Source organism: Alosa sapidissima, chromosome 13 (assembly GCF_018492685.1).
Source record: "Alosa sapidissima isolate fAloSap1 chromosome 13, fAloSap1.pri, whole genome shotgun sequence".
In the NCBI taxonomy this organism is placed as follows: Eukaryota; Metazoa; Chordata; class Actinopteri; order Clupeiformes; family Clupeidae; genus Alosa; species Alosa sapidissima.
Window position 1 is genome coordinate 16,803,405 of NC_055969.1, and position 18,854 is coordinate 16,822,258.

The 18,854-nt window shown below is 42.9% G+C and overlaps 2 protein-coding genes across 2 annotated transcripts in view; one reads left to right on the forward strand and one right to left on the reverse strand.

Annotated features, from left to right (window-relative positions):
* The first annotated feature begins 111 nt into the window (after nt 1-111).
* Nucleotides 112-1,707, forward strand: LOC121680024 (vasotocin-neurophysin VT 1-like). Its single transcript, XM_042059166.1, has 3 exons — nt 112-293; nt 766-970; nt 1,370-1,707. Exons 1-3 carry the CDS (start codon nt 171-173, stop codon nt 1,513-1,515), a joined length of 474 nt encoding a protein of 157 aa, XP_041915100.1. The 5' UTR covers nt 112-170; the 3' UTR covers nt 1,516-1,707.
* Nucleotides 1,708-1,788: 81 nt separating this feature from the next.
* The window catches only part of LOC121680021 (3'-5' RNA helicase YTHDC2), a 36,223-nt gene continuing 19,157 nt past the window's right edge, over nt 1,789-18,854 (reverse strand). Inside the window, exons 20-31 of the mRNA XM_042059164.1 lie at nt 18,709-18,828; nt 15,423-15,695; nt 15,057-15,183; nt 13,286-13,491; nt 12,321-12,516; nt 11,715-11,818; nt 10,851-11,149; nt 6,302-6,452; nt 5,168-5,371; nt 3,899-4,081; nt 3,210-3,264; nt 1,789-2,892 (exon numbers count right to left, since the gene is read on the reverse strand). Of these exons, the coding sequence (XP_041915098.1) occupies nt 3,211-3,264; nt 3,899-4,081; nt 5,168-5,371; nt 6,302-6,452; nt 10,851-11,149; nt 11,715-11,818; nt 12,321-12,516; nt 13,286-13,491; nt 15,057-15,183; nt 15,423-15,695; nt 18,709-18,828 (1,917 nt within the window). The 3' untranslated portion in view covers nt 1,789-2,892; nt 3,210. The remainder of the gene's footprint in view (nt 2,893-3,209; nt 3,265-3,898; nt 4,082-5,167; nt 5,372-6,301; nt 6,453-10,850; nt 11,150-11,714; nt 11,819-12,320; nt 12,517-13,285; nt 13,492-15,056; nt 15,184-15,422; nt 15,696-18,708; nt 18,829-18,854) is intronic.

Consider the following 18,854-nt stretch of genomic DNA (forward strand, 5'->3'; position numbering starts at 1 on the left):
AGAGGGAACAAACATGATGACGTTGTAGAAGAGCATCATCATGCTCCAAGTTTCAGATAAATAGCGCGCGGTTCAGAAGCAGCAGTCGAGTGAGAAGAGACACACAGAAGAAATAGTCTACTTCAGCAAGGTTGAGGTTGAGAGAAGGCCACTTATTTGCTTTTAACACGATGAGCGATTTCGGACTGCAGCTGCTCTGTCTCCTTGGTCTTTTGTCGTTGACCTCAGCCTGTTACATCCAGAACTGCCCCCGAGGTGGAAAGCGTTCATTCCCGGATCAACTTCCCAGACAGGTGAGAAGCCTTTTTTTTTCAATCGGACTTAGCTGTGTAAGTCCATGATTAACAATGTGCATGGCTGTATCGGAATATCTGTTTTTACGAAATACATTTAATAGGCTACTGAATGTTCTGTCAGCATAGGTTATAATGAAATTTTAGGCATAATTTAGCCTAATGTAGACTAGCCTACATACACTATAAGCTATACTGTGTGTGCGTGTGTTGGTAGTCTAGCCTATGAGTGGGCGAGGGAGGGAGTGAGTGAGAGGCGTGGAAGAAGAAGACAGAGAGTTTAAGTGAGAAATGAGGGAAGGCAAAAGACTTAAGACAGAAGAACCCCCCCCCCCCCCCAAAAAAATAAATAAAAAAATAATTCATAGGCTACCTTAATGTCAATGGACTATACACAGAAGAGTAAACGTTTTGTTTGATCTCAACACAAACGTGACTGACCATTAACTCGCGCATCTTGTTCTTTATCCAGTGTATGGCATGTGGCCCCGGTGATAGGGGCCAGTGTTTTGGCCCCAGCATCTGCTGCGGTTATGAGATGGGCTGCTATGTGGGCTCTCCGGAGTCTGCACGCTGTGCAGACGAGGACTACCTGCCATCCCCGTGTGAAGCCAGCGGAAAGCCATGCGGCCCCGAGGACGGCCACTGCGCTGCGCCCGGGATCTGCTGCGATGCCGGTGAGTCGGTTATGGTCTGATTGCTTTGTATTTTTGAGAATTATAAGCTTGTCTAAATTTGAGCTACATGTCAATGATGTGAAAATAATATAGTCTTATGAAGTGAATAATGTAAAGAGTTATCACTAGACTGCATTTCCCCCAACTTGGCACATGTGCCATATGTAGGCTACAACGTTATATACTTTATGGAAGGCTATTAATCAGGAAATTAACATCCCTGCCGATTATTATTTTACGAGAGAATGAAGGCTTTTTGTATAAGTACGCCTAGCCTAATCGTATCAAACATAGTAGCACCTGATAAAAGCCGCAAATCTCAGAGATGGGAAATGTGATGGAGAAATGTTTTTCTTGGTCACCCCTCCTTGTCTGAATTGGGAAAAAATGTGTCTTCAGAGAGCTGCGTTCTGGACCCAGACTGCCAGGAGGAGAGTAAAAGCAGACCCTTGGGCGAGCAGACTGCTACGCTGATGGGCCCGTCTGCGGCGGAGATCCTGCTCCGCATCCTACACGCTAGTGGACGGGCACGGAGTCAGTACTAACAGCTCCATCTGCTGGAGGAAAGAGGATTGGCAGCCTGCTTATTGTGCACAGCAATGTATCCGAAATGCACATACTGTAGATAGGTGCGTAGTGGAGTGCTATATGAATATTTTCCCCCCAACCAGACTCACACACATACACACAAACAGCAAATTGCAGACAACTCTGGGTTTCAACTTCATATGGAAATCAACCGACACACACACACACGGACATGAAATAAAAAGGAAAGAAATGTTAACATAACTGTTTGAAATTACTGCACTGACCAGCAGAATTTTGTCATTTTTAATGCTTTGAAAATATGCATTGTACAATGGGTGTAAATATGTAGCAAATAAATCTTTTCTTGCACTGGCACTGTAAACCAACTCTTTTCCAATTTTTCATTGAAAAACAAAAAAAAGTAAAAACTGCAGTTAAAAAAAATCACAAGGAAAATTTTTTGAAAACCTAAATCTTTAACTTTAATACAACACGAGATACAACTCAATTCAACAGAGACATAGTGGTCTGCTTACTACACAGTCAGCGTTTAAAGGAACAGTGTAAACATGTGATCTCCTGAAATGTATTAAAGTAATCAATTACTATACATGAGGTAACACATTAACTCATAGATAGGTAGATAAGCTTAAAAATGGTAATTCTCTTCACAAAGACCTGATAAATCTTTGATAAACTCAATAAAGAGAGAATGAGGCAAAAGTATTTCTGCCAGAGAACAGGCAAAATATATTAACCCCCCGACTCCGTGTACAAACCTGCATTATTCTCTAATTCATCATCTGCACCAAAAAACAGACCATCGAGACTGATTACAAGTGCAATTCATTACAACAATCTCAATCTTAGCACAAAGTTGCTTTCCAGTTCATAGTGTTTTTTTTAAAGGCTTCAATAGCAAAGAAGTGAATCAAGGACATCTCTGGCTCAAAGGCCTCCTCTGAAATGATGCCTTGCTTAATCACTGTCCGTCTATCAGGTCTTACTGCTTTTGATTTCTGCATAACTTAATCAGCCAACTCTTGACCCAAGACTGACAACAAAGTACAACTAGGCCAAAGTAAGGTATTGGAAACTTAAATCGGAACGCTTACGTGAGAACCTTCAAACAGGAACCACAGTTCTGAACAATAATTCAAGTATGTGCACCCAGAGGAATTACCCGTTGGTGCCGTGGCTCACAATAGTGACTCTGAACGCCACTATCGTGCTTCAGGAACCAAAACTGCACCGGAGCAGTCCATTGCACGACTTCATATAACGCTCTGGTAACGCTACGTGCCTCACACACACAAAACGAGAGAAAAGGGGTCCATTCACGAAGGGCTTGCACCTTCAGGCCTTTTAATTTCAGGCATTTTGAGTTCTACCTGCAGAAAAGAAAGCAGAGAGGGAAATGAAATGGCTTCATCAGCAGAACTACCTGTGTAGTCTTCCAAGAGACAAGCTGGACATCAGGCTCTGATCCTGAACCTGTTTCCTTTTTACTTGCTCCTCGTATCTTTATTAATCAAATACATAATAGTTTCACAAACACTGACGTGTAAAGTGTGTGTGTGTGTGTGTGTGTGTGTGTGTGTGTGTGTGTGTGCTGCGTGGGTGCTCTGTGTTACGCTGCTTTTAACAATCTATCTCTTGACTGACTAGTATTTCTCGGATGCTTTGGTTGCCGTGGTTTCCATCTGACCTTAGAGACGTTCCCACAGCTTCAACAGCTGAGCTCCAGCTTGAGGCTCCAACTCCTGAGAGGGGCAGTCAATGTTAGAGAGACAGAAGAGAGAGAAGAGAGACAGAGAGAGAGACGAAAAGAGAGAGTAAAGAGGAGAGAGAGTAATGATAAGAAAGGGAGAGCAAGAGGAGAGAGAGCTTCATACAATGCACATTCTCCACAGCAATATCTAAATATATCTAAATTAATTCAAGAATAACTCTAAAACAAGTGGACAGGTATGTGGCTTACACTAGGCTTGATAGATTTGTTAAATGTGTTCAAGTTGTTCAATTTGATAACTTTAGCCCTCCATGAAATTTAGGATGAGAGGGGACTCTATTGGAGGACACACCTCTTGGCTGCTCAACAGTTAACTACATGATAACAGACTTAGACCGATTGATTTTCAGAGCATTCACGGTGAAGCCACTAACACCTCTGTCAGATCACAGCCAAATTACTGTGTATCTTAAAAGAACAGAACATTCTAACATACATCAAGAACCCAATAAGCAATTGTGTTACAGATGGGCCAAGAACAGCAAATAAAATGCTGTGAAAATACTACGTATGTATGTCTGTATGAAGGATGGTGTGTGTGTGTGTGTTGTGTGTGTGTGTGTATGTTTGTGTGTGTGTGTGTGTGTGTGTGCACGATGGCCCACCTGTCCATCACGGCTGATTTGCACCTTCTTGTTGTCGTTCCAGGGGTTAAGGAGCTGGTACGTGCACTGGAAGGGCAGGCTCTCTTTGCGGATCCACTCCACGCTGAACACGCCTCCCAGCCCTGATGAGCCCCAGTCCTGGCACCGCTCCTGACCAATCTCCGATACCATCCTGGCATAGCCCTGCCCAGCAACACACACACACACGCACACACACACACACACACAAAACACACACACACACACACAAAAAACACACACACAAAACATTACACTCAGCAATGAAGGTGTGCATGGTTGTTTATAATTCTGCCAGTTTTCAGACCAAAACAAACATATTATTTTAGTTTTACATATCCAATTGTTAGTACTACTATATTATATATATATATATATATATATATATATATATATATATATATATATATATATATATATATATATATAATATTATTGCTTATTATTCTATAATGTGTCTTAACGTATTAAGACTAGCCTAGCAAATAAGTAGGAGTGAGCAAGGTAACATAGTAATAACTATACAGGCTGTTAGAGCCATAGAAAAAGATTTCATATTTGTTTCATTTTGTATTTATATTATTGTCTGTATTTCTTTATTATTTCATGGAAAGAATGATGCCAGTTTAAGTTAATACTAATGTGAAAATAGAGACTCCTATTTTGATAGTTTTGTACCCATGCGTAAAGACGCATTGGAAGACAATGTTAGACAGAAGGATTAAAGAAGCATGGAGGAACAGTTTTTGATCGTGCTTGCTGTGCTCAATAGGGAATACGATTGAGAAATTGTGATATTAAGAACCTTTGTTTATTGCCATTTGATTTTGGAAACTGGATGGCATTTTTAAAGATAAAGATCTTTTTTACTGAATTCACGTTTTGCATGCGTCCATTACTTTCCACAAGTGCTTCTGGAATGACACAGATACTGGATCTGCTGCCATAACAAAGGGATTACAGACTTGATAGCCCACTTGTGGTCTTCGAAAGCTACTATTCCTGACTGCATTTACCATTGTATGTAACTGAATGAATTGGAAAGCACACATATTTGATATCTAATTTAAATATCAGCTTATATTTATTACATCGATACCACCAAAATCATACCGAATAAATAACGGGCAAATCAATAATCAATATTCCTCATCCACGTCCATCCATCCAACCACTCATTCCTCCACCCATCCAACTATCTATACAGTTATCCATAATTTCCAATATGTCCCTCTCCACCGCCCCGCCTACCTGGAAATGTCCAGAGCCTTGGACAGAGAAGACGAGGAAGACGAGGCTGCTGTCTTGGAAGGCGCGGTTGAGCTTGAGCTCGTTGCTGGGCGTGGTGGACCAGATGCCCCTCTGCTGGGAGAGCTCGATGTTGCGCAGGTTGCTGCTCTTCATGATGAAGTAGCGCACCGACGACACGGTACGCGGACTGGAGGACTTTGAGCACTGCAGCACCATTAAATGTAAACAAAAGGGAGTGTATGAGACGAGTGTGTATCAGTGAACTGGGGAGAGATTAAGTTAGGTTCAAGTGTAATACCAGAACAGCGAGAGCACCAAATTCCTTGAGGAACTGTTAAAGCTGATCCCCTTACACACACAAACACACAAACACACACACACACACACACACACAGTGAGGGTGCTGGTAAAAATGGAAACAGCACAATACTCTTGGAAGAACTCCTGCATTGATAAAGGAATATACATTGAGTCACACACTGTCTTTTTGCCAAACAATTGTAGCTTTGTTTGTGGAAGTTAAAGGGAAGCAACAATGTCACTTGTTAGGCACTTAACAAATTAAAACACACTATCGGCGAGGCGATGAATCAGAAAGGTGTATTTGGTTGTTGCTCAACAATGGCAGCAATTTTTCATGGGAGGAAAGCTGCTATCTTACTACATACAGGCCATAGCTCAACAATGTGTACAAAGAAACAGCAAAACATGTTTGTGAGTGTGCATGACCTCACATATAAAATGTGGGTTTAAATATAGTTCTACAAAACAACCATATCAGTTTAACCTTGTTTGCGTCTAAAGAGTGTACAGTACTTGTTTGCTGTAGCCTGTATGCATGAGTGTGTGTCCTAGTTTGAGTTGTTTTCAACCATTTATTGGTTTACTCATCATGTTTTATTGGTTTGGTCATCATGCAACCATCCTAGAATAGGTTTCAACCATTTACTGGTTCATTCATTATGTGTGTGGGTGAAAGAGAGAAGCTGTGACCGATTAAACCGTCTTGAGATGCTTGAGATATCAGCCCTCCATACACTCCAGAATACAAAAAAAAGCAGTGCAAACTCAGGGGAATCTGAACAAAAGTGACATGGAACCCTGAGCTCTTCTTTGTGTGCAGGTCCTCCTTACCTTTCCTGAGGACGTAGATGTTGGGCTGGTACCGGGACTCTCGCCTCCCGCTTTGGGTATGTGGTCCTCTGGGCGCTTCGAGTGTGTCGCTCCCTTCTCACGTGGGCCCTTCAGTGGGAGCATAGCTGGAGACGGACAGGACCTTGGAGGTCTGAAAGAGGAACAGTAAGTGGATGATGAGTCATCATCTCTACATGACATCATACATCTAGACAGACAAAGAGGTAGGAAGTGGGGGGTGGGTCAATTTTGAGTTACAAGTACTGTATATAACCCAGATGCAATGACAAACGCAAAGACATTCAAACAAAGTTCGAAAGAGAAGAGCAAAACATCTTCGATCTTATTGAAGATGAGATTGAAGGTTATCCAATACTTGAATCTATTTCAGGACCAGACTATTCTTTGTTGTTGTTTTTTTCCCCCACAATGCAGCATCGTGGTCAGTGGGCGGGCCTTAGGGGGCCAGGCCCGTCCAAACAGGCCAATGTGCCCCCCCTGAGTTCTCTCCCACATCTAAATATTATTTCGGCTATGATTGAAATTAAATCCATATTGAACATTGTTGTTGAACACTTAACTGAAAATAAAACATGAATAACACTGACTGATATTTGTGTCAATACTGTTGATTGTGTGCGCAAACTGTGTGATAAAGAGGGATTATGCACACTTGGAGACCGCTTCAGCGAGTGATACCGACACATTTACCACCACTCCAGCAACGCCAAAGGAGCACAAATCTCGACCAGTATATTGTGGAGGAAACAACCAGGTCCGTTGCTAATGACAAACTTGAGCTATGGAGACTGTATCTTAGTGCTTTGGATCACGTAGGCTACTTAGTGAGCGCAACACAACGCGGCTCATAAAGAGCTTGATCCAGAGGGAGAGACATTTTCAGATGCAGTGACAATAAAGCCCATCATGGACCTGGGAAATGCGACAGTTGTGGAGTCGGCATGTAGGCCTATCGTTGTAAAACTGTATGCCTACATCTCCAAACTAAAAAATAGTAGCCTAACTGTATAATAAAAGAGGACTGTCAGAGCATCACAAAATACTAAGTCATGCCGAGTGTCCTGTTAGCTCTTAAACTTTCTGTCACATTTGGTGCATCTACCTAGTCACTTCATGAATGTGTTAAAATTCGTTCTGTACTTTAAAGAACATTTTGAGCGATCACATAGCCTATGTGCAAAGTGGTGAGTTCGGTATTTTACTTGTATTGTAGCCTCAACGCTATGCGGTCTATTAACCCATTCGAGCTGGATGCTGCATGACGCAACATTCTATCTCCCGCCTGATGCTGCATAGCGCAACATTGACTTTCCCGCTGGATGCTGCGTAGCGCAGCATGCTTTTTATTTATTTAATGTTTCTAGGTGCTACAGAGGCTATTACATTTTGGTAGACGTTGACCATTTTTAGTATGTTTTCAGAAAACCCTCAGGAAATAAGGTTATTTAGTCTAGAATGCCATAGGATTCTATAGGCGTTTTTAGCAGGCATTTTAGGAGTAAATGGGCTATGACCACAATTTTTTCCCATGATCATATTGTTTCAGTTATCCAAAAGGCTCGAAGAATGTTCTTTATTATATGGCAATTTTGTAAAATGACAAATGCTAATAAAAGTGAGGTGAGGTACCCCCCTGTCAATACTCATGGACCCCCCCACCCTTTGCTCTCTGGCGTCGAGCCTGACACAATGTTTGCTGTCTAAAAGAAAGTTTAGACACAACAACAGCAGCAGCCATGCTACTGCCATGGCCAGTAAAACAAATGTCTTACTGTGTTATTACCCAAGTTCTCCAAGTTCTCGCACAGTTTTCCCTTTGCCTTGTGTTTGTCAGTCATAGACTGTATAAATGAACAGGTTTTGGAACTTCCATGCTGGCTTCATTGTTTAGTGTTAAATGTGGCTGCTTGTTGTCAGTATGCATGTTGCATATCTTTCAAACTGTGCGTTTACTGTAAGTTGCTGTACCCTACCATGTTAAACATTGGTAAATGAAGAGACCTTTTTCACAGTAGCCGTTTTGACATGAAATAGTAAGTATCTATTTAGTCTTTATTCAATTTAAGTGTAGCAGAATCAGAACCTTAAATAATTTAATTAACCTCATCCTAAACACCACCAAGAACAAGGAGATGATTGTGGACTTTCGCAAGACAGGCTCTACCCCCCCTCCTCTCTGCATAAACAGTGCAGCAGTGGAGAGGGTAACCAGCATTAAGTATCTTGGAGTACACATTTCCAACACCCTCACCTGGCGTCACAACACCCTGACCACCTTCAAAAAAGCACACTAACGCCTCTACTTCCTGAGGAAGCTGAAGAAGGCAGGGCTGGATATCAACATCCTCAGCTCCTTCTACAGATGTGTGGTGGAGAGCACCCTGTCCTCCTGCATCACTGTATGGTATGGCAGCTGCACAGTGGCAGAGAAGGACATGCTGCAGAGGGTGGTAAGGTCTGCACAACGGACCATCGGATGCAACCTACCAGCCCTTTCAGACATCTATACAAGCTGATGCAGGAGCAGAGCGACCTGCATCACGAGAGACTCCACCCACCCTGCACACAGACTGTTTTCCCACCTCCCCTCAGGCAGAAGGCTGCGTAGCATCCAGGCAAGGACCACCAGGTTGAAGAACCTGGATGCGGTCAGACTGATAAACTCCTCCACACTGGCATGCCCTTGAGTCATCTGAACAATTGCACTGCACTTACTGCAGTGTTTCCCCCAGTGTTTTACTGCAGTGTTTACATTGACTTATTTGTGGCGGCCCACCACAATATCAACATTGACCACCACACAATGATTTTCCAGGTTGTACTAAATTGTGCTTAAATCTGGTTAGCATCATAACCATGCTGCGCTAATTTGTTAAAAACTAAAAACATTCAAGTTAATTCTGCAAACCTACCACCACAAATAGAATTAAATTCTGTGGGAAACACTGTACTGTGCTTATTTGCTGCTATTCTGAAACACTGATGTGTTCTTATGATTTTAGAAGGATAGGGCTCATGAGGAAAAGTTTTTATCTTTTTATTTATTTATTTAATAATGACTATTGTAGTTGGTTGGCACCGAGACCTGAGTTCTTATTTCGCTCTCCTCCTCATGCTCCCATGTTGTGAGAATGGCAATCAAGTATCTATCTACAGTATCTATCTACAGGCACGTAGCAAGCGTGGGGGATGTGGGTGTTATAACGTACACACTTTTGCTGGAACACGATTCTATCCCCCACACTTTTTGTCAGATTAAAATGAAAGTAAAATATGGAAATAAGCGCTCCCGTAAAGAATTGGAACCGTATCTACCATAACGCACACACAGAGAGACACAAATAGGTATGTTGATTTGATTGAACAGTCATCCAGCCAATCACATCAAGTTAGCCAGTGAAGAACCAGAGCCGCTCTGATCAAATTCAAAGTGTGCGTCTTTCAAGGCTGTGCTGCTGCTTGGGTCTGCATTAGAACGTCTGCAGTGAGCAGATTTCAGGTAGAATTTAAATGATAATTGTTACCGCATTATACTAATTTAGTAAACCAAAATTCACTGTCTGACTGACAGTTTTTGTCACAATTTGGAAATGCAGGGAGTCAAAGTGAAAGCTGGCGTGCGCGCACCAAGGCACTTGTTTCTGCAGAAAGACCTTTGGCTACTGTTCTCAGAGCATTATGCTTTCTCTGTCTATGATCTGCAGCTTTTCTCAAACTATGGGCCTCCTCAACAATTAACCTACTGGTCCACGTAGCCGCGAAATTAAGTTATGCCAGGTGCTTCACACGTCTGATCATTTGCAGCAAGATTGAATGGTATGGAACCGCGGACTGAAAAAAGAGGCTAACCGTTTCCCCAATCAGAAATACTTATTAATTTAGTGTCATCAACTATAGACATATAGCCCAGTCAGTACACATACGTCTCCAAGGCACTTGAAAAAGATCTGAACAGCTTAATTACATCGCAGCCTAATTACAACGTTCCATTTAGAACACCTTATTTGACCTGATCTTACAAACGTCGGCGGCATTTCACTGTCAATGTGTGTCGTAGTGCTACATCTACTGGAGATCTTAATGTCTTAAATACGATCGCGTTCCATTTAGAACATCTTATTTTGATCTTACAAACGGCGGCGTCAAGACACATTTGAGTTCAACATCTGAGAGCAAAGATTTCCAGCATGTAGAACTCAAATAGAACGCTTATGAGCGCTCGTGCAATGTGTGCGTCCCTGCAGCAAGTAAAAATGGAGATAACGTGGGCTAGAAGCAACAATAGTTTAAACAACGTGGCTTCCTGTAACTATCAATGAAAAAAGCATAGAAACTCCTCTCAAACTGCATTAAAATGGTGTGTTTAGCAATCAGATTGTTTCATTTTCCTATCCCACAACCCCCACACTTTTAAAAAGCTTGATACGCCTCTGTCTATCTATCTATCTAGGAACACCTGGCCTAGATTCATGTCAAAATGGCTGATGCGGCTGCTGTGAAAAGGGTCCACTGGAGGCTGAACTTGTACCTGTCTATGGAGACGCTGGGCTCGTCGGCAGGTTCGTGGTCGCCCCCTGGACCCCTGCGGCTCTGGGCGGTCCTCCAGGAGGAGGGCTGGGGTGGCTCATCGGAGGCCATGGGGCGCGGGCGCTGCCCGATGCCCGTGGGCTGCTGCAGGCCGGCCGCCTGCTCTTCGGCCGCCATTGCCGACACCAGTGCCCGCAGGGTGGACTCGTCCAGCTGCGACCAGGGCTTGGAGGGTGCGCGGATGCGCCGCAGGAATAGGCCGTGCCACTTCTGCCGGAGCTGGAAGGCTAGGTTAGCCGTCTGGGATAGATGGGGGTGGGGGTGGGGGGGTTATAATAGGTTTGAAGACAAAGGAAGGTGTGGGGTACGAAGAGGGAGGAAGAGAGTGGAAGACAGAGGGGGCGGGGTAGAATGAGTGAAGGGAGTGAAAAAAAGAGAAGAGAGAGAGGAAAGGGGAGAAAAAGAAGGAGCAGGAGAAAAAAAGAGCAAGGAGGTGAGGGAGAAAACAAAAGGGGAAGAAAGAAAGAAAGAAAGAAAGAAAGAAAGAAAGAAAGAAACAGGGGATAGACAAAAGAGGAGAAATAGAGAAAAATAGAGGAGGAAAGAAACCCAGAGAGGGAGGTATAGAAAAGGAATGAACAGAAAAGATGGAGGAGTGAGTGGAAAAGAGGGAGAAGAAGTGGGGTAAAGAGGGGAATGAAAAGAAGAGAGAGAGGGTAAGGAAGAGGATAGAGAGATGAAGGAGAGCAGGAAGGAGAGGAGGAAGAGATGATAGACATGTCGGTATTGAGCACAGGACACTTTCCTGTGCTTTACCTCAGGATATGAGGAGCCACGATGATCCACCACTACACAAGCCTCTTACCTCCCGGTCCAGTTTGAAGTTGAGCCAGTCGTCGATCTTCATCTGAGCCAGGTGAGCGGTGGAGCGATCCTCCATCTCACTGTCACTACTCTCATTCATGTCATCTAACACACACACACACACACACTTTTTTTAGGTTTTAGTTGCAGTGTAATTGTATTTGTGTGTGTCTGAGTTTGTGAGTTTATTCAACTCAATAATACATATGTGTGTGTGTGTGTGTGTGTGTGTGTATATATATATGTGTGTGTAAAGGGCTGTTCATACAAGGAACAATAACTATAACCATAACAATAAAAGCATCCACCTTGACCAACGTTAAGAAAAGTCTTTCTTTGTGTTGATGAATGTGATGGCTAAAATCTGATGGATTCTGATTGACTGTCAGCTTTTTGCTCTTATAAAAATTGCTCTGAAAGTGATGCCCAATGATATTGTTCTTCATGTTGTTATGGTTATAGTTTATATGTGGACGTTCATATGTGTGGACGTTCATTCATATTAGCTAGAACGTTATTTTTTTATTTTTTATATTTATATATATTTTTTATCATTATAGATATTGTTCTTGTTGTGAACGGCCCTAAAGTATGTGTTTCCATGTACCTCTCTGCACCGTGGGCTCTTGTAGGGCAGTGCTGGGCAGCTTGGCGCAGCCCCCAAAGATGCCCACTGTCAGCGGGGTGACGGTCGAACAGCAGCGCACGCTGGCGATCCGGTGGGCGCGCGTCATCTCATCATAAATCAGCCAATCAGTGGGCAGAGATTGCACCGCCGCCACCTGCCCATTGGCTGGAGGCATCTGAGATTGAGATAAACAAACAAACAAATAAACAAACCGGCAAGAAAGTTACACCACTGATTATTTTTACTCTCCTTTCATAAAATTAATTCTTAAAACTGTTCAGTGTTCATTTTCTAGGGCAGGATGACTAAAGCCAAGTGGTGCTTTCAAATCACGGTTCCTATGGTTTTGGAACATCCTTCAGAACACAACGAGGAATCCTTCAAAGTCTTAACCTTGAGATACTTTTGACAGTATATCAGAGTTCTGCACACAGACTCTTGTACAATAAGCGCTCAGACCAGTCAGACGCGAGTTTGGCTTTCACCAGACCAAGCTCAATCTTTTAAGATTGAACATTGGTCTGGGGAGTCCGCTATGTATTTTCTATTGCACAAGAGGCGTGATCAACGGGCATAGTTCAAATGACTCTGTAAGCAATTGGATAGTCATTCACCAATCTGACCAACGATTGTCTAAACTTCTTGTTGTAGGGCTTGCATGTATAGAGCTACACAGATTAATTGTGTCCAGTGTCCAGCTTTGAACTAAGGTTTGAATGAATAGTGCTGCAGTTTGTCCAGAGAGAGTGTGTATGCATGTTTGTATGTATATATGTATGTACTGTATGTATGTATGTATGTATGTATGTATGTATGTATGTATGTATGTATGTATGTGTGTATGTGTGTGTGTGTGTGTGTGTGTGTGTGTGTGTGTGTGTGTGTGTGTGTGTGTGTGTGTGTGTGTGTGTGTGTGTGTGTGTGTGTGTGTGTAAGTAAGAGACCTTCTTGAACTGCGGCTGGCTGAGGATGGAGGTGGGGTGGAAGCGGACCCTCTTCTCCTTGGCGCCCATAAGGGCGGCGCTCTCACGGTCCACGTGCAGCAGGTTGGGGTACATGCCCGCCACCAGCGCCGCCTTGACCACCGCCCAGTTCTCAGAGTTCAGGTTCACGTCACGGATGTCTCCGCCACCTCGCGCACGTACAAAACCTGAGGGAGACACGGACGGACACAGACACACACACACAAATTCATTCATTGAGGGTCCAATCTAGTCAGCTCAGTTCTAAAATTCCATCTGCCTGCTTTTTTGGGCCATGTTGCCAGGTATTTTTAAAAAGAGATTTTTGTGTTTTGGCCTTTCGTTCAGACAATACTGTTTTTGGTCACTGAAAACGGTTATTTTTAAAATAATAATTTGGAGATTTTCAGTTTGTGTGTGAACAGGGAAAATTGAGTTTTTAGATTGTGATGGTCTCTGATAGGCCAACATGGTCATCTGATTGATTGATGTGTTCTTGACAGCTTTCAACGGCTGTGTTTGCGTATCTATGTGGACGGAACTATTTCAAAATATGAAGGAAAAATACCCGTTTTTAAAAAATACCCTGCTACGTTTGGATATAGCTATAGACCAGGGGTCGGCAACCTTTTTTGCCTGGAGAGCCACTTTTACCAAATTGTTTTTTTTTTTTTATCTCAGAAGAGCCACATACAGTAAAGATGGTTACAAGAAAAAGTTTCGATATTTAACGTACAGCTATACTTTCATTCAACAGAGGATTTTTTAATACATTTTCTACTAGTTTTAAAAGTAATGTGCAAGTAACTTGAAATGCAAAGTGGAATGACAGAAGTATAGGACTTAGGCTTCCCATGTAGGCTAAACACCACCTCTTATTTTCCCAGTGTCCTTTGGTATGCAAAGTAGGCTAATCATAGTTCACAACACAACACTCAATTTTCATTGACATGTCATTGGCGAAATTGAACATTAGGCCTACCAGAGATTAGATTTGGTGATGGCCTTGGAGTCTGGCTGTATTAAGTGAGGTGAAGTTTCATGCAAGAATTGAGGTTGTCATCATATCATCTCACATATGAAAAATATAAAGACAAACCTGCGCTCACGTTTAAGGGCAATTCCACGCAAAACTGTCATATATCCTACCATGGCATTGTGTTGGCGTTATGGATGTGACAGTTTTGCGCGGAATTGCCTAAACGTGAGCGCAGGTTTGTCTTTATATTTTTCATATGTGAGAAAGATTTCTCACATGCAAGTGGAATAGGGTTAACACAGCAATACTAACTCGTTGCAGTGTGCGATAACGGGCAGTTCATTTTGCGTTTTCAGAATCAGTCTTCGGATGGAAACTTTTCCATTTCAGCCCGCTTGTGTTCGCGCTCGCAAGCTGTTGTCGCTGACGTTTCCTTTTTGACATTTTCCTTATCTAGCCTACAGAAAGCGCACACATCAACAATAACAAGTGTTCTCGTTGACTGAAATGGAGGGAAATCAGTGATTTTGTTTGATATTGACATGGCAACGAAATGCGAATGTAACAATATTGTGCAGGCTACGGTTACGGAGTCAAGTGAAGTGGGAAGTTATATAAATTACTCAGATAGACCTACGAACTAAAATAAAATACATTTTAATTAAATAGGCCTACTCATTATTATTTGAGCCGCATCAGAGGGATCAAAGAGCCGCATGCAGCTCCAGAGCCGCAGGATGCCGACCCCTGCTATATAGACTAAGGCAGACTCACCTATGGCCCTGAGCTGTCCCAGTAGCTGTGTCCTCATGCCAATGATGATCTCCATGGTGGCCTGAGACAGGAAGTTCTTCTCACAGAAGGAGCGCTCCCAGCCGTCACTACGAGCCTTCTGCCACGCCTGATGGATCACACACGCACACACACACACACAAATATATAAACAGTAAATAGGCCACCCATTATGTTCTGTTTGGAAAAATCATACAATACATTTAGAAATTCCCGAGTAAGAATTACAAATGATATGCACCTATTTATTTGTGCTTTTTGTCTGTCTGTCAATGTAAAATGTAATTTTGCATGTATACTGTATATGTGTGTGTGTGTGTGTGTGTGTGTGTGTTTCTCCTGCATCACCTGAAATGCCCTAAGCAGGGCCATATGGTCGCTGAAGGTGCCAGCGGTGAAGCGCTTGCGGCAGAGCATGGCAGCTCTCTTCTGCGAGGCCTGGCTGGGCAGCACGAAGGGGTCGCGGTGCGCCAGTGTGCAGGCGATGGTCAGGATGGGGTCCAGGCACTTGAGCACCACCGCACAGAGCACCATCTTGCCCAGGTGCGGCTCCACGGGTAGGTCGGCCAGGTGGTAGCCCAGCTCCGTCAGGTCCTCCCATGGGTCCATGGCGTCGATCGTCTGACAGGTTAAGTTACAGGTGTATTAGAAAGCCATCAGGTACAGGCGCACAGCAGTGTTGCGCAGGTTTGCTCACAAGCGGCCCACGGCCGAATATTAATTAGGACAAAATTATACCCGACCCGCGATCCGACCCGCTTATTTACAAAATGTGTGCTTTTGGTTATAGCCTACCATGCAGTGTGACAGTAGGCCATTTCTGTAAAACAAACTAATTTATTTGCGAAATGTTATGCAGTAGAACTACACATATGCAGGACATAATGTTTGCGCAGGAGAGAGAATGAGAATAAGAGCGCAAGCACGCACGCAACCAGCAAAGGATAAGCTAAACACTAAGACAAGATTTCAAAGCCATGGACATACATTTTTCTTTCGAAAACAGAAATGCTGAAGGCAGCAAGGTAGGCAAGAGAGATACATTGCTGGTCAAAACGTTAGCATAAGAACTGGTTGGCTGAATGAAGCACAAAGCTTTACTGAAGCACATTCACTGTTTAAAGTCACAGACACAACGAACCAAAGTAAGTTTTATGCATGCGCATTATGCATGCGCAAACCTGTATGGCCTATACATACCGGTAGATATTGCTGTGTAGCCTGTGTGCCATAACATTTATGCCTGCAGGTGCCTGCTCACTAGCCTAGAAATCTAGATGCACCCAAGCGACCTGCTCACTGCCGTAGGCTGAAAGTTTAACATGGGCAGGTGGCAAAGTATCAGCATTATTTTAATGAGCGACTTGTCAATAGGTCTTGTATCTAGTCTAAAAAAGCTGTTCCAGGTCAGTATATAAAGCTATCTAATGCTTGCATGAGGTCTGGGAATTACACTTACTCGGTTTGTCTGGGAGGGCATAGTCTACCAGTGCCGCATTTGTGACGAGTTACTGTGTGTTGGCCGTGCCTGTTTTGTGGCTGTCATACTGTCATCTTCTTTAAGAACCTTTCCAAATATTTTCCATATATGGCTTTTCCTGGAGGGGTGTCTTTATTATTTTAACTTCTCGTGTCTTCAGCTTCTTTACCGTCTCCATCTCTACCTCTCCACCTATGTGGCAAGTAGGTCTACTGTATGCTTCAACCAATGATCTCTTTGAAAAGCAATTATGAGTTAAATATTGATGCTAGCCTTCTCGTGATACTTTAAGTTTAAAAAAAAAAAAAAAAAAAAAAAAAAACAGTGCCGCTGTTGATGCAGGCAGCTCACTGCGCCGGGATTAATGTGTGCTTCACCTCACTGTGTGTACACTGTGTGCTGTGTGTGTTTCACTAATTAACGGATTGGGATAAATGCAGAGACCACATTTCCCTCACGGGATCAAAAGAGTATATATACTTATACTTATACATTGAAAACATAACCTCTTGGCAGAAGTGATAAGGTAAAATAATTTTTTCGAATTTAGAATTACTGATGAAAATCGTGATGAAAGTTGCCCAAAGGACCATGGTCATGAAGTTTCATGCAATTGTTCTTTGGAACTGTGATGAGAGTTTGTCTATGGTTAAAAATGGACACACGCAACTAACAGGTAGTAATAGTGGAAAGACAAGAGAGAGGATCCAAGAACACTTTGAGTAAGAACTTCGACCTTCCCAGGGAGAAGGAATAAACAACAGCACAGTCTTAGGCATGGTTGTATAAAACTATAAATGCAAAAGATTTATAAATGCAAAAGATATTGTTAAATATATTGGTAAAAGAAGCACACATTGGCTTTCGCCGCTCTACTGTAGCCATTCCCCCTCTCACACAGCACAGGACCAAACACAGAGAGGGATGATGTTTTGATAGCACTGAATCAGTGCACAGCACTGGTAGAGGGTCATGTTTAAATGATTATCATGTCTGACCTCAACAATAAAGAATGCCTCTGTGTGCGTTTTGAATATCCATGACTGCATACCTGTGTTGGCATTTTGCAAAATACGCGGAAACATTTTATGCAAGCAAAATGACGTAAAAAATTATGTGCAATTCCGACAGTTCCGACTGCAAAGTCCCAAATTGAAATGAGCAATAATGGTCCCAAATTTAAGGACGTTTCAGAATGACATACATGCAAAGCATCAGCTACAGACAACGAGTGGCAGACAGAGCGTGATGTCACTTATATAATGATGCGTCATTCCACAAAATGGTTTGTCAAGTTATTCAATAGGCCAAACATATAGTCTTAACTCATTGTCAGCTACAGTGGCAGACAGAGCGTGATGTCACTTATAGGCTACCAGAGATTGTTTTTGAGTCATATCGTTGCAAATTTCACATGATGATGCATCATTCCACAAAATGGTTTGTCTTCTTGATTATCAAGTTATTCAATAGCCTTAACCCAAAACAGCTGTTAAGCTTATGTCATTTTGATCAGCTAAAAAATATCACATGTAGCCATGCGCACATGCTCTGCTCACTGCACACTTATTATAATGTATTATAATATAATGTTCAGTATTCATTATTGAATGCTTAGGGAAAAACATCATTCCAGCTATCATCCTATTTTTTAAGCAGGCTTACCTGCGGACATGTAATTGGGCTACAGGTTTTCTACAGGAATAGCATGTTTGAACGGGCATTGCACTAGTATATCTAGTAGTATATAGTGTGCAAAGGCGTTTTTCCCCTGTATCAGTTGAAATACGCCCCATAATCAAATCCAAATGGCGTGTTACCAGACTCAAATTCTGATAAGCAAGCCAGGCTGAATGACATTTACATTCCATGGACTCTTGTCACTAGTCTCGCGTGGTCTGAATGGGGCTTGAGGATGTGTGTTGGTTCTCATCTTGAGCATCGTCACAGCGCTTTTGACACTGATGGCAAGGCTACACTGAAAGCCCAACTTCCTCAAAGTTTTTTGAACGTCCATGGTGCAAACATGAGGTCAGTGGTGAGGTGAGTTCCATGAATTATAGTGAAAGCTCATTTTCACAGCATCCCGCTCCGCAAACATTCTGTGCATTGTAATCCGTGCGTTGTGAGTACAGTACGTGTGCGGGTTCTCACCTTGAGCATCTGCACTGCGTTTTTGACGCTGAGAGTGTGTGGGGGCTCGGGGGCTCTGGAGAGGAACTCCGCTATGGGGCAAGTGATGGGGGCCAACAGCTTAGTGTGCAGGCACAGCTCCTGAAGGGGTGGACAAAGCATAAGGA